Source organism: Chiroxiphia lanceolata, chromosome 2, assembly GCF_009829145.1.
Source record: "Chiroxiphia lanceolata isolate bChiLan1 chromosome 2, bChiLan1.pri, whole genome shotgun sequence".
NCBI classification, from domain to species: domain Eukaryota; kingdom Metazoa; phylum Chordata; class Aves; order Passeriformes; family Pipridae; genus Chiroxiphia; species Chiroxiphia lanceolata.
Genome location: NC_045638.1, coordinates 60,705,600 through 60,732,584, shown reverse-complemented (window position 1 = coordinate 60,732,584; position 26,985 = coordinate 60,705,600). Strand labels below are relative to the sequence as shown.

The 26,985-nt window shown below is 35.6% G+C and overlaps 1 protein-coding gene across 4 annotated transcripts in view; it reads left to right on the top strand.

The window, feature by feature from the left end:
- NAA16 (N-alpha-acetyltransferase 16, NatA auxiliary subunit) overlaps positions 1–26,985 on the top strand; it is a 65,746-nt gene that overhangs the window by 16,724 nt on the left and 22,037 nt on the right. For 2 of the 4 annotated variants that reach the window (XR_004355160.1, XM_032678426.1), the window contains exons 3-9: positions 502–606; positions 1,154–1,311; positions 2,347–2,481; positions 8,462–8,615; positions 10,090–10,209; positions 12,318–12,413; positions 16,024–16,130. Coding sequence is in view for 3 of the 4 variants with exons in the window: in XM_032678426.1 (XP_032534317.1) it covers positions 502–606; positions 1,154–1,311; positions 2,347–2,481; positions 8,462–8,615; positions 10,090–10,209; positions 12,318–12,413; positions 16,024–16,130 (875 nt within the window). In the remaining variant the exon portion in view is untranslated. Of the gene's footprint in view, positions 1–501; positions 607–1,153; positions 1,312–2,346; positions 2,482–8,461; positions 8,616–10,089; positions 10,210–11,319; positions 11,349–12,317; positions 12,414–16,023; positions 16,131–26,985 lie in introns of all 4 variants that reach the window. The other 2 variants (XM_032678427.1, XM_032678428.1) reach the window with 2 other exon arrangements.

Sequence of the window (26,985 nt, the reverse complement as noted above, 5' to 3'; positions counted from 1 at the left end):
AAATGCTGTTACATTGAGAAGGTCTCTTAGATCCCAAATATGATAGCAGAAAATACTCTTCCCTTAACTAATGCTTTGTAAGCAGTCTGTAACAGTGGAGCTGACTGACAGATTTGTTCGTTATGGTGTGACACAGTCTAATGAATTTTTTTTTCTTGGTCTGCCTATCTGGAACTTAAACGCACATTCAGAAGCTCTTTAAATTTGCTTCAGCTTATTGTTAACTCCCTTAAAGCCAATTAGATGTTTTTTTAAATTAATAAAAGTTTGTGTTATCTGTGTTCGTCACATCTGTATGGTGCTCTGCAGTGGTCTTTTTAAGACTCACTTCAAGAAAGGAAATGCTTCCATCCAGCTATCTTCAACTGTGCTAGGCTGCTGTCCTGATCTAAATTTATATTTTAATGGGGAACTTCACTGTGTAAGAACTTCAAAGGATATCTTCACTGTGAAACTGACATATGGGGAGTCAGAAACATAAGTATATAATGCTTCTTACAGAGACGCTCGCAATGAAAGGACTGACCTTGAACTGCTTAGGGAAGAAGGAAGAAGCGTATGAATTTGTTCGTAAAGGACTTCGTAATGATGTAAAGAGTCATGTCTGTATCCTTTGCAGTACAAAACCTGATCTTTGGACTATGACATACTGTTGATGGAAATCTGAGATGTTGAGATTGTGACAAAGACTTCTGATGCACAGAAATGCTGATTTCTCTTTGACAATGAATAAAGTGGAGCTCTCTAAAATCTGGAGTCTAATCGAGGTTATAGATAGGCAAGAGAAAAAAAGTAGAACTTGTGCACCAATTGTATTGCTAGAATGAAACACTTCTGTGAGTAAGAATTTGTACCGTAATTGCAGTAGCATGTTTTAAACAATGAATCTCTAGCAATAACTCTTATGGTCTTGTGGAGTTCGGATAATTTAATTTGTATAACAATGCTCAGGGGTTTGTGAATGTGACTTAACAAATTATTTGGAAGCATTTAATATTTTAAAATGTGTCAGTTAAGTCTGGCTGCAGTAATCAAACTGCATTTATCAGGGTGCTGATTTTCAAGGAAGATGTCAAGTTGTTTGGACTGTAACACAAATGCATGACAGTTACTTTGTGAACGTTGTAAATGTATCTTCCTTAATGTGCATTAGGTTGGCACGTCTATGGTCTTTTGCAGCGTTCAGATAAGAAATATGATGAAGCCATCAAGTGTTATCGGAATGCACTCAAACTAGATAAAGATAATCTACAGATCTTGAGAGATCTTTCTCTGTTGCAGATTCAGATGAGGGATTTAGAAGGATATAGAGTAAGTATTCTCTTTGAATTATTTATTGCTGTTAACCTTCCCTCGTTGTTCTCTTTCATTATGAAGTCTTCTATTGTTGCTCCTTTTTTTCTGTTTCAAAAGTGTTTTAAACTATTGTTTAGGAAAGCATGAAAACATATTGCAGCAGAGCTCCAGATAATGTTGAGAACAGCAATAGAAATAGTTGTTCTGTGAATTTGATTTGTGGATCACCTTGTAAAACTAGTTCTCAACTCATTTTTCACTCAAAAAGAAAAAAGGGAGTACTTACTGTGCTAATGTGAAGTACTTCGAAGGGTGTTTTGGGTGCATATGCTGAGGTGTTTTTTGTGAGAAACAGACTGTCATGTTTCTTCTGAGTATGTGGGTAACTTGGCCCATGATGACTGATTTCTTGAATCCCAGTGTTGTTTATTATCATAACTAAAATGTTAATATTTGTCTAAAAACAGAGTTAGTAATTTGAAAATAGCTGAACTGATTTGGCTGTTTCATGGGAAGTAGAGGACTGGACTCTGGGCTTGGCATTAGTTGGTCTCCCTACTGAGGATGTTGAATTTGTTAATGCAAAGGGAAAAGGGAATAGCTGACTTAAGGATATGATTTGACTCAGGAAGAGGTTCTAAGAACTGCTGCAGCAGTATGAGGACCATGTGCCTAGGCATGAGGAGAGTGGGACTGCTCTTTCAGTGCCAGTGAGCTCGTGCTTTCTAATGGAAACTGCTCTCTGAGATTTTAATGCTCTATTTCTGGAAATAATTTAGGACCTTAAGAGTTGTTCTTGAAAATGACACCTTTTGTGTCCCAACAAACAGAGTTTATGCTTTGTGCCATGACTCCTATATTTAGAATGTATCCCCCAGATTTATAAGACAGAAACTTGCTGCTTTTCCTCATGCTGTTAGAATTTAAAAAATTTCCTAGGGCTTTTAAAGGTTCTTTTAAAATATGAGCTGTACTGGTGGTAAACCATGATGAATGTGTAGTAACTCTGTTTAGACATCTTGTTTTAAAATTGCTTTTCCTTTACTGAAGGAGACAAGATACCAGCTGCTTCAACTACGCCCCACACAACGGGCTTCCTGGATTGGATATGCCATTGCATACCACTTACTGAAAGATTATGATATGGCCTTAAAATTACTTGAAGAGTTTAGGAAAACCCAGCAGGTAAGAATTCCTGTTGTGGAAAGATCACTTTTTGTATAAGTGAATCAGTGTGTAATCAGAAAGAATCTGAGGAATTATTTCTTCATAATTAGGAATCAGTTATGAATTAGGAAGCAGGTTTTTATTTGTGGAGCTTTCTGCTTTGAGCAGAAAGGTTCCAGGAGCTTAGCAGCTGATATAAATTATACAGGAATACTGTTCCCCCCTTTCAATAGATTGTTAGGGTTGAAGATACAAGAGTAGTCTCACGTGGAGTAACTGAGTAACTTAATGTTTGTGAGGCTTGTAGCTAAAGAAAACCTGTGATGACCCTGCCCTTTTGCAGTAGATGAAACTACAGAAAATACTGTTTAATATTGGATGTGCTCATTTGCCCTTTCTCTTACCATAGTCTGGATGCTGTTATAGCTCTGCAAAGAATATGAAAAACTTTCATTGGTTTTTATGCATCTGTATATAATACACTTTAAACCAGTGCTTGGTTTCAAAGCAACATGAAAGTATAGCTGAAAATACTTTGAACAGATTTGGTGTTACTGGAACGTGGAATAAATCAAATGGTACAAATACTAAAGTCACTGAGTGTAACCTTTTATAAGGGAGAGATTATTCCCTTGTTGTGTTACTGGTAATGCAGAGCTATAAAGTCTGAATTAGCAGAACAGAGTGAATGGGTTGATTATTCTGTAATATGGAAAGAAAAAAATGTGTTTATAGCTGCATTCAGCTGGGGAGGCATCCTGGAAGCATTTTATAAAAATACTGAGGTATTACCTGATCTATAGATTGAGATTTTTGTTCTGAAAAACCCACATATCCTTTCTGAGTTGTTATATGTTGGATTAACTGTAAGAAAGAAAATAAATTGCTAGAATAGGCTAGTGTTTGTCTTAATCGTGTATCATAGTCAAACAAAGGATGTTGCAAGCCAGGTGTATATAGCTTGATATTTCAGAAGAGCTGTAACTTCAGTATTGAGTAAACACTGAAAGCAGTAAGTTTAAATCAAAATTGGGTCATCTATTATGAGTAGTTGACAACCAAGAAGTCGTGGTTCTCAAATGAGTCAGCAGAGCCCAATATGAGTTTAGTGTCAAAATGACTGTTCGAATTAGGGTATATAATAGATGGAAAAACTGCAAATGTAGTATGAGAAATTGAGGTTCTTTCAAGGACTAAGAGGGCTTAATAGTGGTATTGGTCCCTTGGAGAAAATGGAAGTGATACTGTTAGTGTTGTTGTCTTTTCTCAAAGGTTGTGTGTAAATATGCTTGTTTGGGGGACAGTCATAATACACTGTTCAGTCTATTGACTAAGCCAGATTTAAATACCATCTGCTATAGATGAACATTTAAAATCAGTTGAGTGTGCTGTGCAAGTTACCACAATCTCAAATCTCACCCTAAACCAAAGAAATCCTGGGAAGATCTCAAGCTGTCATGCGACATTCTGACGCAACTGGAGATATTTGGGAATTCCCATAAATAGGAAGATTGCTTATACATGAACAATGAGCTGGTTTAATTGTTGATTAGCATCATATCAGACATAGGCAAGTGGTGGAAAAGCTGCTTAAGCATTGAAGGACAGAAATATGCTACATGTGTTGGACAACATAGTTTTATAGAAAATTAGTCCTGTCAAGCATTTCCTCTCTTTTTTTAGATTGGTAGAGGCAATTAAGTGATCAGCTTAACTGTCTAAAACACTAAAAATACATATGAAAACATAAGTTTCATTTCTTTTGAAAATAATCTTGTGCTTTGCTGTGCGGCTCCCTGATGAGTGCAGGCCCATGTAGAACCCCAAATAATGGAAGAGAGAATCAACATGTTGGGTCCAGAGCAGTCAGGAGAGGCCAAGCAAACCCACAGCTCAATTTTACCACACTTTGGCTTATAGTCCCCAAATGTACTGGTTTTTCAGTGTCTGGATATTTCAGTTCTGCAGTTAAAATAATTAAGTCCAGGATACTCCACTGATCTTTCAGGAGTTACACTTCTTGCTTACTTTACTTCCCAAATCTGCCCTCTTACTCTGTACTTTGTATGCACTCAACTCAATAGATGAACTTGTGACTGACTTCATAGAATATTGTATGTAACTGTAATAAAAGGTTTAAAAGGATGGTTGAAAGACTGAAGGATAGCAAGTGGGAGTCTTCAGCAAACCGATGTTTTTGTGGAGTTTTATGGCATTCTGTATTAAACCTAGTACTGTTTACCATTCATGTTAATGAATAGAGAAGGAAATGTAACATGCTATATAAAATGCTGCTGTCATAGTAATTGGTAAATAATGGTGATGTACAGTGATCATATTTATTTACTTGAATTACTCAGACAGCTGAGTCCATTCATGTGTGAATTAAAACAACCAAAGCGAAACAGTAAAACTAAGGAAAAAAAAAATGAAGGAACTGTCATTTTAGTGATTGTGGGTGAATATCTGAAGATGCAGTATTACAAAATAATGAAGGTAATCTAGCTACAAGCTCTTGCCAAAACCAGCAATCGGACTCTTTCCTGTGTGCTTGCACTTCCTTGTGCAGCACTGGTTGACTTGTGGAGGGCTGGTTCAGGAAGTTAGTGACAGAAAAATAATCACTCTTTTGAAGGATTGATTGGCTGAACCGAACAACTATGAGGTGAGAGGGGAAAGAGGAAGGGGAATAATAGAGGGAAGTGAACTGCCTTTGTTGATCCAGGCTGCAGTTAGATTGACTTAGCTTATTGCAAAATTGTCTCTCAGGGCAAGCTTATGGGTGAAAGCAAAACACACCCTTATTTCTGAGAAGCAGAGATTTTCTCTAAAGCATGGATTACTGAGAGATAAAGACTTACTGATGAGCCTGTTGTCAAAAAAGTTAGAAAATTAAAAGAACAATATGGCAAGATAAGAGGACTAGAGAAAAAACTGTCTGTGAAGGGCAGAGATTCTCTTTGGTTACTGTAAGCAGAAGAAACCTAGGTGATTTTAGTACAGATTGGATGCTGGGTTTGGGAAGAAAGACAAGAAGCTTGCATGACGGGGAAGATGGAGTAGTGTAAGGAAGTCGATTAACAAATTGAAGTGATAAATTGCTTTTTATTGTGGACAATTTTGTTCTAGTGGCTGAGTTATCACTGGAAATGGTGAGTTTTCTGTCTCTTAGTATCAATGTTGCCTGTCATCTGAAGGCTGTAAGTTGGCCAGATGCACAAAAAAGGGTTATGAGGTTGAAGACAGATATCACTGCAGGAAGTGTAACAGCTTGTGCTGTCCTAAGGTAAATTAAATGACTTAAGAGTCACTTCAGAATTTAAATTTTGGGAACCAAGGTGTAAAACAACTATGAAATTTGTTTTACTGTTGTATGTCCCATTTTTCCTTTCTTCTTTTCCAGAACAAAATTTTTATTCTTAATTTTTATTTTATTCCTAATTTCTGCATCAGGCCCACAAATACAGATATGGACAGAAAACCTCTGGAGTTTTGGGGGTCTGCTCTTAGGTATGTTTTGGCTGCATCTTGTCACATTCTTTCAGTGACAGCTATGTTAGGGCATCTACAGTTGTAAAGTTGATTCTTCTTTGGTCCAGGAGGAGAGGAAGAAATTTATTCTGAAATGGCAGAAGTTCAAGTTGGACATCTGTGCAAAAGTTATAACTCTTCCAGGGGGATGGAGGAGTAAAACTGTGTTGTGCAGCAATAACAATGACGTGGACAAAACTCTTTATAGAATATCTTAATCTTTATAAGACAATCTGATTATTCAGAGTTAGTACTGGGGTTATTAGCTGCTTGCCTTCTGATGAATTACACATTTAAGCTGTCATTAACCTGATGAGATTTTAAAATTTCTTCAAAAACAGGCTTTTCTTAAAATTACTTTTAAAAATAGCTTTCTAAATGAAGCAACAGTAAGTGTAGTATCTTCCTGGTAGATTTGCTCTGTATGTAAGAAGGAGGTAATTTGATTTTTTTTTTTTTTTAATATATCATCTTTTTATTAATCCTACTGAGCCAAAACAGCTATGAGGGAGGTCAATTTAAAACTGCTTCTTGTGTCTTATATATATTTATGTTTTTTGGCTTATCTGTGTTTTGAAAGGCCTAAAACCAATTCATGATATGCCAAAAAGCTGTGCTGCTTGTGGAATTCAGAATTTAGATACGTGTATTGTGTTGGAGGAAATGATATTTTCAGGGGGGGAAGCGAAGGCAAAAGAACCAAACTGGTGCCTTGAAGTTTTGTTCCGTGGCATTGCAGTAAGGGTAAGCAAGAAGACATGCTTAAATGCTTAATCCCTGTTCCATGTGCCAGTTCTGTGAAGCAGTTAAAAATGCCTTCACAGTAACAATGTTTTTTAGTGATTTCCAGTGGGTAATATAGATAAAAATTGAGCAAAGGTGGAAACAGAAATGGAGCTGTAGATAGAGGAGATACGCTTTAAGAAGTAGATTGAACTTCATGCTACCCGCTCACTAGTATGTGCAAGGTATAGTCTTATTCCAATAGCTATCACTTGCTATACTGTATTAGCTTCTAAAGAGGAAGTACTTGAATTATGTTTTTTTCAACCTCCAAACCCATGTTCATTGTCAGGTATAGACATCTTTACAGTATTTTATTTAATTATGCTATCTTTCAGAACACTTGTATGTAAAAGCAAATATTTCTAAAAATGCCCAGTACTGTAAAGTTGACTCTCAAAATTTGAAAAGCATGTAATCAAAAATATTAAATCCTATAAAATGAATTTATGCTTAGGGAAGGGCTGGAAGTAATGGTTTAGGACACTATCCTTAATAAGAGTGTTCCTTTCAGCCAGTTTAATGTTTTGCTTTTTTTGTTTTGTTTTTGTTTATTAAATTACTTGGCTCTGTAGAGACTGGGGAACAGAAAAGTAATAGTAAACTGTTCATGACCAATGTGACTTCAAAGTGCTGCTTGCTCAGGAAGAAACAAAGTATGTACTATCATGGGAAAGAATATCATTAATGTTTGTCAGACTCAACAGCTTCTTACTGATTTTTTTATGTAAAAAATCATGTTAGATTAAAACTGTCTCCTCCTGCAATTCCTATTGACACAGTACCGTTCATACAGTAAACTGTTGTATTGACCTGCTGGGCATTGTCTGGAGACCTCTGAAATTCTTGCAATTTACTTACTGTTGGGAGTAGTTTTTGAGTATATTAGTGAAGAGCATTTAGTATGAAAAAAATATTTTAACTCTGGCAAGACTTTTCATTGCTGAAATACATTTTAAGGAGTTGATCCCTGAAATGAATGATTTTGAATGTCACCCTGCTTCATTGTCTGTTGTATCACTGCAAGGTGGATGATCCACTAGTTTAACTATAGCCTGTAGAAAATCCTGGGTGTGCAACCGAGAGTAGACATCAAAATAATTATCTGTTGCTCGAAAACACTCTGCATGCTTGTGCACTGTAGTTTCAGGGGGATTGAAGTGTAGTACAGAGAACACTTGGTTAGAGAGCAATAGTGTAAATTTCTGATCTGAAAAATTCCCGTTGTCAAGCTGTGGACACTGTTTGGATGGTTCATTGCTTTCGGAAATAGTTTGATCCAGAATTTTGGTATGCTGAAAATAATACTGTGATATCCCAGCCGTGTGCTGTAGAACTTAAGTCAAAATTGTTGTCGAGTCCTTCAGAAAGAAAATACTATGAGGATCTTTGCTTTCTCTCATAAAATTCAATAAAATTTCCAAGATTTCAGTTTTTAATTAGCTTACCATAGTGATAGAGAAAAGAGAAATAAAGGATTTCTTCTGAACTGTTCTCTAACAGGGGATATCCTGAATGAATCTGATTGGATTGTGAATAATGGGAGTTTTACATTTTGAATGTTTAGATGGGTATATAAGTAGACCTGATACATTCCATAGCCTAAATTTTGTTCTGTGATATTGCATACACTGTGAGGTACAGGTAAATGCTAACTAACATATGTTTGTTTTTTTCCCTTCAGATTCCTCCTAATAAAATAGATTATGAATATAGTGAATTGATTTTATATCAAAATCAAGTGATGAGAGAGGCAGATCTTTTTCAGGAGTCTTTAGAACATATAGAGACATATGAAAAGCAAATATGTGATAAATTAATAGTAGAAGAAATAAAAGGTAAGTCATTATTCTTCCCTCAGCCAATTTTGTTGTAAAGTATTGCTAATGGCTTTCAGATATGATAAATCAGTGAAAGAAAAAAACAAAAACATGTGAAATCTTTAATATATTTGGAACACTTACTGTAGAGAAAGTGGCACCAGGTTGTTTAACTTGGGATGACACAGGAGTAGTTAGATCTCAGAGATTATTATATTGGTACATACTAGAATAGCTTTCCATAAATCAGGACTACTATAACCCAGTTTTAATCTTATGAAAAAGAATTTCATAAAGAATACTGTTTGAAGTACAAACACTGATTATTTTTCTTTCTTTTTTGACTGAAGTATCGAATTCTTGTTTCCTTTTTAAGCTTTTTTAATGCACTTATTTTTATTGCCCTATCTAAGTGAATACTGAAGCTGACTTTTTTTGGTTAAAAATAACTCACAGTTTTTTTGTGGATTTGGAGTACTACTAACTAGTTCTGAATATGTGCAAGTAGTGGCACATGTTCTTCAACTACTCCGTGCTTGCACAGTTGTGGTGAGTTGACCCTGGCCAGTGGCTAAGCCCCACACAGCTGCTCATTCACTTTCCCCATCCTGCCTTGTTGAGTCAGGAGAGGGAATAGGAAGAACAAAGGCAAGAAAACTCGTGCATTGAAATCAAGATATGTTAAGTGATGGAAAGATGAAAGAAAAAAAAAAATCAATCTCAGACCCTCAACTGATGGAAGGGCAATTACTTAGACTGCTGAGCTAGTCTCCAAGCAATGGCCACCTGCCTACTCTTTCTCCTCAGTTTTTAATACTATATAGCATAAAATATAATTTTGGCCAGTTTGGGTCAGCTGTCCAGGTTATGTACACTCCCAGCTTATTGTCCATCCTGGCCTACTTGCTCAGTGGCAGAGTGGAGGTAAAAAGGCAAAGCCTTGATGGTCTACAAGTACGGCTTAGCAATAGTGAAAACATTGGTGTGTTATCAACATCTGGTCACAAATATGAAAACACAATGCAGCATGAGCTACTGTAGAGAAAATTAATTTCATGGAAGCTAGATCTGATAGAACCATTTACTTATTAGCAAACCAGTGTGATTTAACTGGTTAAAAACTGGTTAGTTGGTGTGAAAAATACAGATGCACTTAAGTAAACAGCCTGGTAGAAACTGATGTAGTCATGTGTTGGAGTCCTAGAAGGAAGAGTTTCTTATTCTTTTGATAATCCCAGTAACTATTTTAAATACTCAGATACACATCTTCAAGTAATATTTTTCACAGGTGGTGAATGTTCCAAGCTCTGAGCTCTGTGTGATAGCTTCAGTTAACACTTGTAACATACAGTAAATACCTTGGGAAAAATAAAGCCTCTTTTTAAGTACCTGTGTATAATTAAGCCTAATTTTCTAGTATTTCTAGTATTCTGTTCTTTACTTGCAAGTGTTTTCTCATGTTATTCATAGCTCTTTCCTGTGTTGCTTTTAGGAGAGATGTTACTGAAGTTGGGAAGACTGAAAGAAGCTGGTGAAGTATACAAAGAGTTAATTGAGCGTAATGCAGAAAACTGGTATTATTATGAAGGCTTGGAAAAGGCCCTACAACCTAGTAAGTTTAGCTACACAGATACAATAAAAATACATATGATATAGGATATACTCCTGTTTGATTATGTTACTGCTTTAGATTAGAAGGTTGTACTTGTGAGAAAATTATGTACCTTCCAGTCTTGAATATCATACAGTGTGTTCATTTTTAAAATGTTCACTGAGAAACCTGTATGCATGAAAATACCACAGCAAGTATTTATCTTCTTGGAGTTAAGAGTGGCATTTGCTAAAGTTCTTGCATGAAGAACCTTTCCTTGCCACACGTGAACTTGGAAACCAAATAGCAATTAATTCCTGTCTAGTAGCTGATTGTCAGACTACTATCAATACACAACATAAAATTGCTATTTTGAGACTTGTTTAGGTGTTACCTCTTTCTAGGGGCATGTAGAGAAATATTCAAATACTTATTTCGAAATGGTCTTTTAAAGATAGACCATCTGAAAAAAAAAATTCCTTTGGGGGTAAAGGTGATAAATGTGTTAAAACCTTTTTTACTCCAATGCCAGTTCACATTATTACTGTTGTGTCTTTCCAGGAAAAACAGCTCATTTTAAAAAATTACAGTGTTGCAACTATTTGTACTATACTAAGTGTTTTGCACTGATAACTTTCTGAGTGTTTACCTTTACACAGGAATAGTTTCTTTGTATTTAATTTTTGACTAATTAGTGAAAACTTATTGGAGTTATTCTGATGACATCATAAATCATAAGCCCACAATTATGTTATTTGTAGATATTTTAGCTGCATTAGATTCTCAACCAACTTTCTTCTAGAAAGTTTAACAGTTGGGTCTCATGAAGTCTGGGAATATGACTGGTAATTGAGTAATGTAAAAGATTGCATTTGTTACACATATGCAGAGTGTAGTCTTGCCCTTTGAATGGTTTTCCTAGTATATCCATAGAGTTGAATTCCATGATTAGTGTCTCAGAAAATAAATTACTCAGGAACTTGATTATTCTGTCTGGTAGAATAAATGTGTTGATGAAAGAATGTAGTTTTTAACAAAGAACCAGTCCAGTAGTTTTTTACATATTACTATCCTATGTAGACTAAAATGGTACTAATTCTATAAAACTAATAATGCAACTTTATTTTTTAGGTGGTCTTAGGACTATTTCCTCCCCCATGGTAAGTTCTGGAGCTCCAACTTGTGACTTCAATTAGGGCTTTTATATGCTTTAGTTCCAATCCAAACATTATTTTAGTGTAACTTTTATAATTCTACATCTCTTGGAGACACTGGTTAATAGATTCCCCCCTCTTCCCCAACATCTGAGCTCAGTGACAAGATAAATTGTTTTTCTTATGAAAGGAAAACAGATATTTATTATATATGTATTGTAGTCTTAATCTGTACGTTCAGTTTTAAATTGCTTGATGAATTTAATATTTAAACAAAACTGATCTTAATTACATGAAAGTGGCATTTTAAAGCAACAGACTAGTTTTATTTAAGTTCTAACCACATTGGAGCTCCAAAGCATATTATGGGGGAAAGGGGAGGAGTGGGAAGAAAATCTTTAAGTAGCTTTATTTTTGTTAAACATTAAGGTATAAAGAGTTCTGGTGCTCGGTACTTACACTGGCAGTATTGTACCCTGGTTTTGCTGTCACCAGAGGACCTATAACAGAGGCATGCTTGTATAGTACGCTATTTGTTTACCTAAGGTTTAAATATATATTTCTCTGAAATGCTTTAAGTACGTCTGAAATGGATGCATAGTGAAAAAACATTAATTGAAGCTATGAATGTTGTACACTGTGTGAATGGGTCTGCACACCACGTAACTGAAAGAAACCAAACTCAGTACTGTGTGTTTGAATGTGCAAGGTAATGGTCCTGTTTGTAGTTTATCCGTAGAGTGATTTAATGCTGGTAGTTTTGTATTGTGTATACAGTGTGTTCTCAGTACAGTTTTATACAGTAATGTTTGTGATTAACTGGAAAAAAAAAATGTTTAAATTGTTTCAAACCCAAACCAGATATGGACTCTAGCTAAATTAATTCTCAACACTTAAATTCTCAACACTTAAAGACATTTGAAAGAATAGGTTTTTATGTCTGTTACTTATATCTATTATATTTGCTGATAATAGGCACTTTAGAAGAGAGGCTTCAGATTTATGAAGAAGTTAGTAAAAGACATCCCAGAGCAGTTTCACCTAGAAGATTACCTTTAAACTTTGTTTCAGGTAACAAGTTGCATATCTGTTCTGTAATAGTTTTTTTCCTATTTTTTTTCTGAAGTTTTCATCAGGCTGTTTAATGTGCATTTAATACCTTCTTGTACATTTAATACTTACTTGAACATGTACACAAATCAGATGTATGCATTTCTTTTGGAAAAGACAATTTTTTATGTTTTAGGCATTGATAGAAAAATGTCATACACTCGAATATGATGATATGAGTTATATAACTTTGTATTGATAAAACTACAGTACAGAATTGTATGTAGATTTTAGGAAATCTTGTACATAATTTTTCTGCATCACACAAGTTAAGACTCACAAGTTAAAAGGTAGAGGGTATAGTACACTTGAATTAAAGGTGTAAGTGTGTATATATACATACCCACTACTGTATCTTTAATACACATAGTTTTGGTGTTCAAATGTACACTTACTGTGCTCTACTTTGCTGTAGAGCCATTAGAACTTAATTCTACAATGAAAACTATCTGTGCTGATAATTTAATAAGAATAGGGGAAAAAAGTGGATCTGCAGTATTATATAGCACAAATTATTTAATTTTATAGTTAAGTTCTTTCAGTGACTCAGTCCTTTCAAAAGTTGCTTTGAAATACAGTGCACAAATATCCTCAGTTCTGGAAGGAAAATATATATATACTTTTTAAAATGGAAAGCTGTGATCTTCCAAAATAGAAGGAAGGAGACTAAGTGAAATGGTCAACATCATAAAAATATACACTTAAGATGTAGCTATCTAACTGCTGAAACTCCAATAGAAGACTTTAGGAAAGAAATATAAAGTACATAAGCTAGATTTCAAATGTTAAGAAATTTGTGTACAACTGCAAGTTCCCAACATACCTGCTCATGCTTTTGAGGTTAGTTTTTAATTTAGCTCTTTTACTGAGCACTGCATTTGTTGGTACCTTTAAATGTTACAGAATACAGCTACTCTACTTCCCTGTTGTTCCTCATGAGTCTGAACATGCATAGAGATTTCCTGTGTAAAACACAAGATTTTAACTGCTTCATGAAAAGTTGCCACTTGTGCCTTTTATAATCCTATATACTTCAGTTTCTTTGAAGATACAAGGGCTGATTTTAAGGCATTTCAGCTAGATTTGAAAAGCTAGGTGACAGTAATTGGTTTTCTCTTGTAATAAGATTGTTATGATAACACATAGCAAATAAGGAAATAGTCTGCAAAATGCTTTCTTATATTTTTATTAATAGTGTGTTTTGCTGTTGACTTCATTTCTCTGTTTTGCCCTAGGTTACCTTGTATCTGACAGTGTAGTGTCACAGCTAATGTTAATTTAAGTAGGAATATGTATAGTAACAAGGATTAGTTGTTCATGCTGTAGCAATAGGCTAAATGAAAGCAAAATTTATTACTAGATTGATCAAAAAAAATCTCTTGGCTACTTTCTGTAGCATTTCATAACAAATAAGAATTTTCCTAAGTTAAAACTTGTTTCTGTTAACTTATTGATTAAACTTGTATCAGGCATGAATGTGTAAGACTGTTTTTGATCCTGTAGAAATTAATCTATTTAGTAAATGATCTATATTTATAAGTACAGGAGATAGGTGTAGGTGAAAGTTAATGGTGAGAATATGAAGGTGTAGAAATAAACTTGTTTGCAGAAAAATATTTGCAAATCTCAAGACAATAGAATTTCCAGCTAAATGCGGTTGCTGCTCCAGTGTGGTCACCAACCAGCCGCAGCCATCTCTGTTTGATTCAGATTTAATTTACGTTAAAGAATTAAAATACTCTAAAGTGCAGGCTTATATTAAAAGGTCAGTCCTTGCCCAGACCTTGCCATTGCCATCTTACTAACCTTGAATTTGATACAAATCTGCTCCTTGATCTGACTGGAAACCACCTTTATGGAGGAAGGCTGTTACAATCAATTTTCAGACTGATCAAGTGTGCGTGTGGCCATGCAGTTTTAGATTTGTTTATGCTGCTGCTGTGGTCAGGTCTGTCCCTTAGAGACTAAATTGTGAACTTGGCTTCTTGTTATAGGTGGGTGCACAGCTCTGTGCTATTTTTTTTTTTTTTTTCAGATTTTGTTTTAAAGCTGTTCTGTTTTCTGTAAATAAATAAGTACTTAATGAAAGGGCGAATCTTGCTTTCCCAAATTCTTCCAGCAAGAAAATAAATTAAAAGAATTCAACAGGAGAAACGGAGATTTTATTTATTTTTTTTTTGTTACATAGGAGAGTTTCTGTAGTGTGAGAAAATATGTTTTAATTAATCTCTCTGTCATAAAGCATGTGCTTACAGTCCAGTTATGGATCCCCATCCACAGGTAGTAAGAGTTTCTATATATAGCAGTTTATTTTAGTACAGCGAGGTGAAAACATGAGTTATTTTTATTAGTCTCAGTTGTTTATCAGCAACAGTGCTGATAACAGTAAGTGTAGGACAATTAAGTAGTGGTGGAAGTACATAAGAATGTCAAATACAAAGCAGTAGTGTCTGCATTTTCTGCATATCTATAAAACAATCTGTAAATCACATTTTTAATGTGTTCTTAATGGATTGAAGTTTATTTCAACAGTTTTATATGTCAGTTTTATGTGTGTATGTTAGCATTATGTCAAGTATACTGCTTCCTTGTTTAAAGAGTTAGAGAAGTCCACAACTGAATAGGCACTGAAGTGTAGCAACTTCATCCCAGTGCAAAGCAAAGTCAATAAAAAGTACCAATTTAAAAAATGCCAAATAACAACAACAAACCTCCAAACAAAACAACCACAACTGAAAACAATCACTTTTCATCATAGGGATAAGAACATGAAAACCACCTATTTTCCTGGCAGGATGTCTTTTTTTTTTTTTTGAAGTCCTGCTTTTTTTTTTCTTTTTTTTTAAGCAACATTTCTCAGAAAGATGGCACATACTGCAAGTAAAGTAATTTTTTTCTGAAAATATAATAAGATTGGATTGTTAGCTTTTTCTGGTATATTTGGACAGAGATGATTCTGATATAGAGCTTAAGGTTCTGAAACAGTAAATCTTCTATTCTTTCCTGATTCCAGAAACAATCATATCACAAGTCATGTCCTACTCATAAAAAATAGGACCAGAAGGGAGACAGAGGGTTAATTTCATCCATCCTTATTCCTCAAATCAGGATAATTTATATCTGCACTGCTCCTAACACATTTGTCTAACTTAATCATAAAAAATTCCAATGATGGAATTTTACAAGCTTTTACAAGATCTCCATTGTTATTCTTAACACTATAGTTTTTTCCAACATTTGTTTAAGTAACCCTTGCTACATTCTTGGTAGCCAGCACTTAATATTTTCTCTTTTTAATAGACTTTAGAGGATTGAGGACTCTTACCATGTCTGCCAGCACACTCCTAAACATCTAAACACTAGCAGTTTAAGTGTTTTGCTCTGGTTTTGGGGTTTTTTTTTCTTTAAAGTCTGGAGTATATTTGTGTCTTATTAAAGAACAGGAAAGTTTAAAACCCTTAATTGCAGTTTCTCAGTTACTCTGTTATCCAGAGTTGCACAGCAGTTAGTGCGTATATTTATATAACACTTGCAATCACTGACATATAACCAAACACACTTTTGTTTCTAGGTGAAAAATTTAGAGAACTAACGGATAAGTTCCTGAGGGTTAACTTCAGTAAAGGCTGCCCACCCTTGTTTACCACTTTGAAATCTTTATATTACAATCCAGAAAAGGTAAAATTTATTTGGTTTTAATGAAGTATTCTGTATTAAATTTCTAATAGACAAAGAGTTTTTGTGTAGCTTTTCCTGTAACTTACCAAATACAGTTGAACGTTTTTCTCCTTAATGTGCTGTTTTGTCGTACGTGAGTGGTCACTTGATGTCAAAATGCTTGAAGTTAAATTGGTGCAGAATGCACTGAATTTTCTTGAAAAATCAAAGATGATCATTAGCTTTGTGTACTTTAAGTGCAAGCGTTACAGGATTCTTTCAACTTATGGTTTATGATGTCACCAGAAGTAATGATTTTAAAATGTAACGCAGGTGGCTGTTGTTCTATGTACATTTCTAAATTGCAGTAATACATTAGTATTTACCTCAAAGGCTTGTTTCTTATTTCAGTCTTTAGCTGAAATGTCAGTGTTTAATCTTTGTATTTCTGAACTCTCACAGTTTTGGCAAAATTTTGTCACATTAGAACTATTATTTAAAATGTAGTTCTTCCTTTTAAACTTGACGGTAAGGTACAGTGAAAATAAATTTTCAAACTAAAGCATGTTACTAAAATGTGTAGAAAATAAATTAAAGATCAGTGTCTTCAGATATTGCTATCTTTGCTGTAAACAATAAAACTCTGGGTATTCTAAACCATTCATGACTAGGTGAGAAGAGGATTTTGTATCTGGAAAAACCCTTAATACATGATGCGGCTTTACAACAAGCAGTGCATGCTGCTTTATTTGGACTGATTATTCTTCTTTCTAACAGTTTCTTTATTCTTCTAACAGTTTATTCTTCTTTCTAACAGTTTCTTTGCTAGTTGTCCTAACAGGAAATTTTCAGTTCACTTCTATAATCTCTACTTTCTCTCCATAGTTGATGTAATTTTAGTAAATTCTGGTATCATGTTGTTGTGGTTTAACCCCAGCTGGCAACTTAAGTACCATACAGCCTCCTGCGCACTCCACCCCTGCCTAGTGGGGAACAGAATCAGAAACAAGTAAACCTGATGGGTTGAAATAGGAACAGGTTAATGTTGAATCAAACCAAACTATAATAATACCAGTGATAATAATAATTGTAATTAAAAGGGGAGAGGGAAGAATAAAATTGAAGAGAAATAAGTGATGCACAATACAGTTGCTTTCCATTCATTGACCAACTGCCCATCCAGTTGCCAACACTGCCTATCCCTGAGCAGTGTTGGCAGCTCTCAACCATCTCTCCCCAGTTTATATACTGGACAAGATGTTCTGTGGTATGGAATATCCTTTTGGCTAGTTCAGGTCACCTTTCCTGGCAATGCTCTATTTTGGCTTCTTGTGCTCCTTATGGCTCACAGAGCACAGGAACCTGAACAGTCCTTGGCTTGGAGTAAGCACAGGTTAGCAACAACTAAAACATCAGTGTACTGTCAATGTTGTTCTCATTCTAATTCCAAAACACAGCACTGTACTGGCTACTAAGGAGAAAATTACCTCTATCCTAGCTGAATCCAGGACACACGGGTATTACAAGCTTTTCTGCAGTGCCTGTTGCTAATACACACTTTTCAATGTAAACATTTGAAATGGAATTGATTTTTTTTTAATTGTGATATGCTGACTATTGCACAGCATTGACTGTACTTCTATCTAAAGTTTTACTTCTACTATTTGAAATATGAAAAATCCAGAAATTGAAAAATACATATGCATTCATTTGACATGTGATAAGCTTTTTAGCACTTATTTGGTTTTTGACATGATAGATTAAAAAGATGAAGGCTACCGTATTTTGGGGTAGACTTAAACAGAAGGGTGCCTTTCTGCTAGTTATCTTCATTGTAACAAATCAGTGCTGTTCAAAACTGCCAGCTTCATCCTAAAAAGTTATTAAAATCAGGACCTTCACCATTTCCAAACATGCTTGGATTTGTTTGTGCTACCAGCTTCTGCAAAAGCATTTTTATTATATTTTACATTCTTCTGTTACCAACACAGATTGTCTTTTACACTTTACTTGGTTGGATTTGCAGATAATTATAGTGTAACAGAAGAACCTTTTGAAAGTTAGAGAAACCTTACTTTTAGTCCCTGACAGTTGATTTTAGAACTGCTAAAATTTAGGGGTTGATGGCAGAAAATTGTGACAAACTAACGTGTGCTACACCTTTCAGGAAAACGTTACACTTCAGTATCTAATTTGTCTAAGTTGGAGCATAGTATTAGCTTCTCACATAAATTACAGGCGTATTTTGACTGAAAATAAAGATGAGTGTAGTCAGGATCATGTTGTGCCTACCAGAAAATACCTAGCAAATTTCTGAGTTCTGTACCAGTTGGGAATAAACAGTTCACCGTGTATGTCTTAGGAAGCAGGTGCAATTTGGTGTTGTCAACTGCAGTTGCATTTTGAAGTGGCATAGATATGAGTGAGGACTTCGTGAAAGAGTTGGTATTTAAGCCTAGAAAGTTCCTTTTTTTTTTTTTTTTTTTTTAGAAGTCCGTGTGGGTCCATGATCTTTCATGGAGGGCAAGGAAAAAAGGGTGGTTGTATTGAAGGCAAACATTGGTCGGATGTGTTCAGGAAAACCTTGTTTATTATCTAATTGCTGTAAGTTTGTACTTCATACTAAATGTTTTAAATAAAATTGCTGGCATACTTTCATTTAAAAACAGGTTGTAGTCTACTAACATCAGTTTTGGGTGGAATCTAGCTTCAGGTACACAGAGCTGCAAAGCTTTAGGGCTTGCCCAGGTCAATATGAAGACTATTCAGGAAGGTTTTACAAACTCTTCAGTACTTAACACTGCTTAGAAAGACTCCAAATATCAATGTTATAGATTGGGAGTTATGCTTTGTCTTCCAGTACAGACATTGTTGTAATAAACATCTAAACCAGATTTGCTGAAGTTGTGGAAGTAACATCAGAAAACAAGGTGGGAAAAATTCTGATTTTTTTTTTTTTTTCTTTCTGTCTATTAAAGGAGTTAAAATTTCAGTTGTGTTTTATGATGATCAGTCGTCAGTGTTTGTGTTCTAGTATGTTAGCATTGACTTGATCAAAGATCCTTTAAACAAATAAGGAGTTTAAAAGGTAAATTGCTCAACGAACAAGTAATCCACCAAGAATACACTGGACTAATTTTTAATTTACAAGTTGGCCAAACATCAACTTTTTTTTTTTTTGACTACACTCATTTTTCTTTTGAGAATTGTTTGACACAATCCTTCTCTGGTGCTATTTTTACATGTTTGTTAGATTAAGTTGTTTTAGGGAAACTAGAATTGCCTTGTATTTGTCTGAATTTCTTGTTTATTTGTTTGAAATCTTATCTGAGTCTTCATTGAAGATCAGTAAGCTGTGTCTAAAGGGCCCTGAAGACAGGTAGTCTTTTTGTTGTTTGAACATTTCTAGGAAAATGAAAAAACCTATAGGATATTATCTTTGCATAGTTTATCACAGAGTATGTTGTCCTTCTGTACGTCCCCGCCCTTGGGTAATAATTTTCAGTGTATTTGATTAAACCAAAAAAGTATAATCCTTGTATGTTAGGCGTAACTTTTGACAAAGTGAAAAATTTAGCATGATTGTCATCCCATAAAAGAATGACTGAAGTAGTTACCTTTATCTCTGTTTTATTGGTTCTGGTTTTTGGGGGAGTAGGTGAGTTATTTTAGGCAGGTGTGTTCATGTTTCAGAAACTTCGGTGGTTTTTCTCCCAGATTCTCTGGAATATGTTTTTAATAGTCAAGGAGTAACATTAAGTTCCAGATTCAGGCCTGGGAATTTAGGTCAGAGGCTGTAGAGGACTCTTCAGTTCACCACCATATGTGGTTTCCTACTCAGTCTCAGTAGATGTTCCCAAGGCTCCTTTTAGCTATGCGAGGTAGGACTGATAGATGTGTTTTAATTTATACTTCTTCACAAAGTATCCATTGTATGAGTACTTCATACCTATGAAACTAATATTGAGGAAGCTTTCCCAGTTCTTTCTAGAAAGAAGTACTGAATGCCCCACCAAAAATAAAAGTCAAAGCACTGCAGTGCTAAGTGGGTGGAAGGGATGTTACTTTTTCAACTACTGAACTGGAATTTTTTTTACATACTTGTACCAATATTGGTGTGGTGAAGGATGTGGAGTACAACTTATTTTTCATCTCTTCATTGAAGAATATGCCTTACTTGGTTAAGGAGGAAAGGTATTTTTAATCTTCCTTTACAGTTTAAGTAGAACTGTTTAAGATCACTTGGGTGAAATCATGGAAAGGTGCCATAAATGGGAAATGTAAAGCTGTTTGTTTCATGGAAAAAAATAAATCTTAAGGTTTTTGCTGGAAGAAGCTTTCTTTGAGCAACCAAAGGCATGAGGATCTGAAATCTGTTCAGTCAAGATTACATATAGTTTTGTTGCTTTTTGGCATTCTCTAAGATTTGTTTTGAGGTACAACATTCCTTAATAATAACTATAATGAGTTAAATAAAATATACCTCATATTGCATTATGCAGTGTATGTGTAATTCTGGAGCAGAAAAAAATATACGTATTGGCCTCGTGTTCAGTTTGTGATGGACAGAGGTTTATATTTGACTGCACAACTGGGTCGAAAAGGAATCAAGATCTGGTAACTGCGTGAAACTTGGATGCTTGAGAAAGTAACAGAGATGCTATTGTGAAACCTGGGAAAAGCAGATTAGCTGGATGTTTCATCATTCTCAGCAGTACTGTTACCTTCTAAGAGGAAGTTGTTAATCCACTGATGATTGTGTTAAAGGAGACTTGAAAAGAACTGGAAGCTGATGGGGAGAAAGTGTTAAACTTGCTTTGCTGTAAATTGCTGCACATGCTTCTGCAACAAGATCCAGTTTCAGACTTTCTAGTCCATTACTGCTTGCAAGTCAATGATGTGGCTAATGTTTTTCTCCCTAGTTTTAGAAGGGATCTATCCAATACATGGTTTAATCCTTCGAAGCTCTTCAAAGGAGGTTGTGATTCTTCAGGTTTTGCACTGTTATGCTAATGTGATAAGTAGCGTGTGAACTAGTTTGGTTTTTGTCTTTTCCTCTTTGTCAAACCGCTTAGACTGGAGGAGACATAAGTAGTTTAGACTGAAGAAATGGAGCTACCAGTTGTCTTTTGCCTAGAAACTGTACTGCCATTTTACCTTGCTCAATGTATTGTGCTGTGGATAGGGCTTTTGATTGTAAAAATACTGTATCATTTAAAAAATCATGCTAGCTCTTCAGTATCCTGGTTGCACATCTGTACCATTCTGTAGCATAAAATTAATATCGAAATAAGAAGTGAGAGAGGCATCAGGTTGCAGGATGAAATGTCGGACAAAGGCTGACATGAGATGATGTCTGTTTACGTTTTTTATAGTATTGGTAACTGCTTTTCTACAGGTTATATGGGTGAGTAAGGATAAGTTATGTAAAGAGTTCAAGTTATTTATCAAGTGATAATTGTTGCCTTGTGTTGCCTGTGTTGCCTTTTTCCAGATACCAAAGGCATGCACTAATCACTTCCTAACTTGCTACCTTGGTACACAGCCAGATTCTATGTCTTCCCAACTGAAGACAAGGTCAATTGGAGGGTGATAGAGGATTGGAGGGTGTCAGACTGAGTCTTACAGTGTTTTTTCAGTGTCTCATTGAAAGCAAGTTTATAATATCATGTAGACTGTGTTCAGTGGCACATCATTGATACTCAGTCATAGATCACTTTTTATCATTTGATGAAACACTGTTTTAATGGCTTTGTTCATTCAAAAAATGCTTGATGGTGAAGAATAATGTTCATCATTCTATGTTTGTTTCATATATCTCTTGAAGTAACCACTGCATGTTGTGAAGAAATTGGTTATACTTTCCTTCTATTCCTTATATGGCAACCTGAGGCTTTTTAAATGTGAAAACTCTTGGTCATAATGAAGTAGGGTAAAGGGAGTGTGGTTACATAAAAGGCAAAGCTCACAAATGTAAAAAGCACTGTACAAGGTTCTACTTACCTGTTGGGTTTGGATAAAGGAAGGGAAATGGGTGATCTGGACAAGAGCTGAGACCTTTCCCTACAGGTTACTAGTGTTAAGGAACTTCAGTTCTGAGCTTGATATTAATTTTTCTCAACTGATCTTTGTAGTGTCTTGTAAGGACAGTGTGTTTCACTTCGTGTGTCAGTCAACTGACTTCAGGGTTGCTCTAACAGCTTGCAGACTCTTAAATATCACTTATATGAACTCTTCTCATATGGAACAAGTGCAGCAAAATAGCCTTTGGAAAAGAATCACAAACAAAAGGCAAAACCAGGTATCTTTTCAAAATCAAGTTCACACACTTTCCTGCATAAGTTGGTACTGTAGCTGTGCATGTTGGATTGAGTTGAAAATTTTATTAGTATATTATGTAGCATGATTTTACTAAATTACACATAACAGAGAGGAATATTTTTAATTTTTTTTTGGTGTTTAAGTGGTTCCTACCTGTTATTAAGAAACAATTTGCTGTTTTCTGTCAAAAATAGAAAATTCAGTCCTCATAAGACCATGCTTTAATTAATCTGTTAATCAAATTTTAATTAGTCACCTACATTAGTGTATGGCTTCTAAACTGAAGGAAGAAACTAAGTGGGGAAAATATGAGTATAGACTCAAAGTGTTTTTATAATTTGTTGCATGTTGTTGCATGTATTAAAACAGACACCAGCCACTTGGGTTCTGTTCCTCAAGCATATCTGATTTTAAAATAGCTTTTAGAATACAGAATTATTACAGAGATTCCTCAGTAAACATGTGTACCGTGGCTATGAATTCAGTCACCTTTTCAAGTACCAGCCTTTCTTTGCCTGTTTGTACAATTCCTCTTGAAACGCATTCTTGCTTTTGGCTATTGTTTAAGATATCCTGAAGCAACTTTGAATGTCCTACTGCTCTGCAAAACTATAAGTTCATTCCCTGTTTGTGTCTTTCTTGGACCTTTCCCCAAGAAATTAAATTTATCTGGGTAATTTCTATCACAAAATGGAAGAATTTCTGGGGTAAGAGTTACCTGTAAAGAAAAGGCACTCTATGCTAATTGTGGTGGTGTTGACACTAAATCTGCAGTTTAGACTTTTCATGCATTGCATCTACGGCTTTAATTGGCAGATAGAGCAGTTGTCTTATCTTCCTGATGTAATAATGTTATGATTCAGTTAGTGAGAAACCTCTGCCTGAACTAAGGTGCAAATGAGACAATATGCTGAAGTCAACAGTATGGATTTTATTTGACAGTAAATGTGAGGTAGGGAGATAGGAAAAAAAAAAAAAAGGAAAAAAGAGGGAGAGAGAGATCAAGCAGAAGGTAGTCACCACCCATGGATCCACCAGCATCCTGTTGGTCCTTCATCCAGGGCTTCTTGGCTGTGGGAGTCCTGGAGTTGTTCTTCTGGCGGTAACACCTTTATACAGTCCAAGTTCTGGGTATTCACAGGGTGGTCACAGTGCCGTTCCCATAATTTGGGGTGGTATGTGTATGAGCATTTGCTTCCTTTCCCACAGTTTGCCACAGTGGGAATTTTTGTCAGGATGTGTTAACTAGAATGTGCTAACCAGATCTTACCTTGATCAGACCTGGAACTAACACCTTCCTGTTGCAAATTCTTCCCTTCTATACTTATCTTATGTTCCTGCTGTGGTGGCTTGTCTTATGGCAAGTTTCTTCTGTGGCCTTGACAGTGTTTGAGACAGGCAACTGTGCTCTTTTAAATCCTTACACCTGAGAGGAAGACATGTCCCAGGCAGGTACTTGGGTTTCTTATGTTTTCTCAACCTGCATCTTCTCACATCTGCTAGCGCCAAGGCAAACATTGGATATGGTGATATTTTGTTTTGATCTTCTGGGTATGACTTGCTTCTCTGATAGGGCACTTCTTAGAACAGGAGAGTCAAGTAGGGCATCTGCATGTATTCTGTAGTAGACTATGTGCAACAAAATGGCGGTGGATGGTTAACTGATGCCTGGTTGTTGCCCTTAGCCCTGTCTTGATGATACTTGTGTTTATTCTTATACATACCTAAGAGTGGATTCCTGTACGTGTCAAGGAAAAGCAGAAGATACTAGTTGCCAATGACTTCATGGACAACTTTTGCTGTTATGCTAAATAAAAAAAGCAAACCAAAGCACAACTACAAACTTGTTCATGGGACAGAATCCAGAGAAATTCAAAGCACCTTTCGTGATAATTGTTTTTGTCATCTTTCCTAATGAGATTCTCATTTCAAGCTCAACACTTGTGGTAACTCGTCTTCAGGTCTTCTAGGAGTTGCTGATCAAGTAACAAGTTGAGTATATCAAGGCAATAGAGAATGTACACCACTTCTGTGATTTTTGAGGGTATGCGGGTGTCATTTCCATTGCTTTCTTAAATGCATACAATCTCAGCAGTGAAGGATCAGGTTATAGAACTGCTAAACAGATTGGGTGTGCACATACTTACTGGGCCTGAACGGGGTGCATCTCCAACTGCTGCTGGAGCTGGACAGTGTCATTGCAGTCAGTCTTTGAAATTTTATTATGATGGATGGGGTTTCCTCAGGACTGGAGGAAAGCAAACATTACTCTTATTTTCAAGAAGTATGAAAAGGAGGATCTGAGAAGCTATGGGTCAGTCAGCTTCATCTCAGTCCTTGTGAAGCTGATGAAGCAAGTAATTGTGGAAACCCAGAAAGTGTGGTTGGGAGTAGGTACAATGTATTTGTGAAGGGGAATTCATGCCTGACTAACTTTATAGCCTTGTATGACAAAATTACTATCTCAGCACTTGTATGTTGGTTGGAGAGCAATTGATATTGTGTATGTTGACTTCAGCAAGGCTTTTAACCCTGTCTGTGGTAACACAGACAACCTGTTGGAAGTACATAATTTTGACAGTGTCAAAAGCCTTACTACTTCAGGGTAGGCACTTGCCAAAAGAGCAGGTTGGTTGTTCAGGAGTGAAACAGGGTTAGGCTGAGGTTGTGATCTACAGATATGAAGGGATCTAGTAATTGTTTCTGTACAGTCCTTCATCTGTCAGTCTTGATTTTGGAGCTCTCAAAGTTGCACATACGGCATCTGTCTTTATTTCTGCTAAGTTTCACAGTGCAAATTCTAATAGACAATGTTGTGCATTTGGTGTTTTGTCAGTGATCATCTGCTCATAGTCTCAATTAAAGAGAAAGAGCTGCTTAAAGCTTCCAACTTAGAAATCAGCAATCATTTGGCCAGGCTGTTGATGTAGATGCTCACTGAAGTAGTTGGTGATGCTCTTGTAGTTGGTGAAGGTAGAGTGGAGGACTGATAAAATTCTAGTAAAGTTGTAATACCATCCAGATTATTTCTTGAGTCAGATAGCTCACGTTCACCTTGCGTTCACCTTGCCTGCTGATGAAGACGGTTTGTTCTAGCAAATCTGGTGGCGTTTGTAACATTATACAGCAGGAACTACTGGTGTGACTGTGGTGGGGTCAGTGTGCTGTGCAGTATAAATGCAGAGCTGTTGAGAGGTGCTCAGTGGTGCAGTTGTCTGATGCTTGACAGATGCCATATGCCAGGTTACAAGTGAGGTGCTATGTTTTGGAGATCAGTACTTCAATTTTTAATGACTGTTACTTATATTCACTATTCCCGGTACCTGTTGTCTCACTGTAATCTACAGTGACAACTGCAATGGCATATGTTTAAAGAGAAGATAGCCTTTTACCCAAAAATAGCCTGCGTTATGGAGGTGACTACACAAGTCCCATGATCTGTCATCCTCGTCTTGAAGTCTTAATATATAGAAATTCCATGCTGGAAGGGTTCTTGATCTTTATATACTATGTGTGTTGAAGGTGAGGATAACAGGCACCGAATTTGTAGGACTCCAACAGATGATGTTACTCATGGAACTGATTCGTGAGTCTGTCATGCAACTCAGAATGGATTATCCAAGAGCCTTGAATTGTGGACAGAGTATTTCACGTTCCCAGTTGTCTATTCCACCCTGTCTTTCAGTTGCCATTTTTGCTGAAAGAACAGTGCAGGGGTTTGAGCACCAGTTTCTGAATCTGTACAGCTATAAATATGTGCTCAACTTTTTTCTTAATATGTTGTACTATTTAGTTAAAAGTGGAGCTGCTCAACCAACCATTTCTGCAATGGCAAACTTGAAAAGATGGTTGGATTGAACATGGGAAAGTAAAAGATACTGGCTGTCCTCATTTGGAAAATCAACAGACATGATTCAAAAAAACCTCACATGCTACAGGAAGTGCTTGTTTGTAGTCAGGCCAATGATGATAATATGTTTTGAAGAACTGTAGTTATTTCTGAAAAAAAAAATAGTTTCGTTTACTTAACATTTAAAACACATTGTTCTTGTATTGCCTTTGGAGATTTATTCACTTGATATTCCTGATCTTGCCATAAAATACTAAAGTTTTGCATCATTAATTCATAAGCATACTTGGAGGTAACTTACATTTTAAAGTGAATTTGTTGTCTTTTTGACTTTAAACCAAGGACTAAGTAGTAAGAATTGTAGGTGAGTAACTAAAATGAATTAATTCTAAGCAAATGAGATATACGGGAGGATAGCAGGAGAGGTTATAATAAAAAAATTCATCCTACATAAGGAAACTTGTGGTTGTGGTTTGAGGTTTTTATTAACCTGCTTTCCTCTACAACTTCCAAATGTTATCTAAACAAAACATGGCTTTGAAAAACAGAAATGTAGTGGATTTTTTTACTTAGGGTTGATACTTTTGAAATAGTATGAACAGTTTCATTTTCATGATTTGTGGAGACTTTTGGAATAACCACTTCAAGTACTATTATGTTAATGAAAAGTTTTGAAATGTGACTTATATATGGTTTATTTACCTG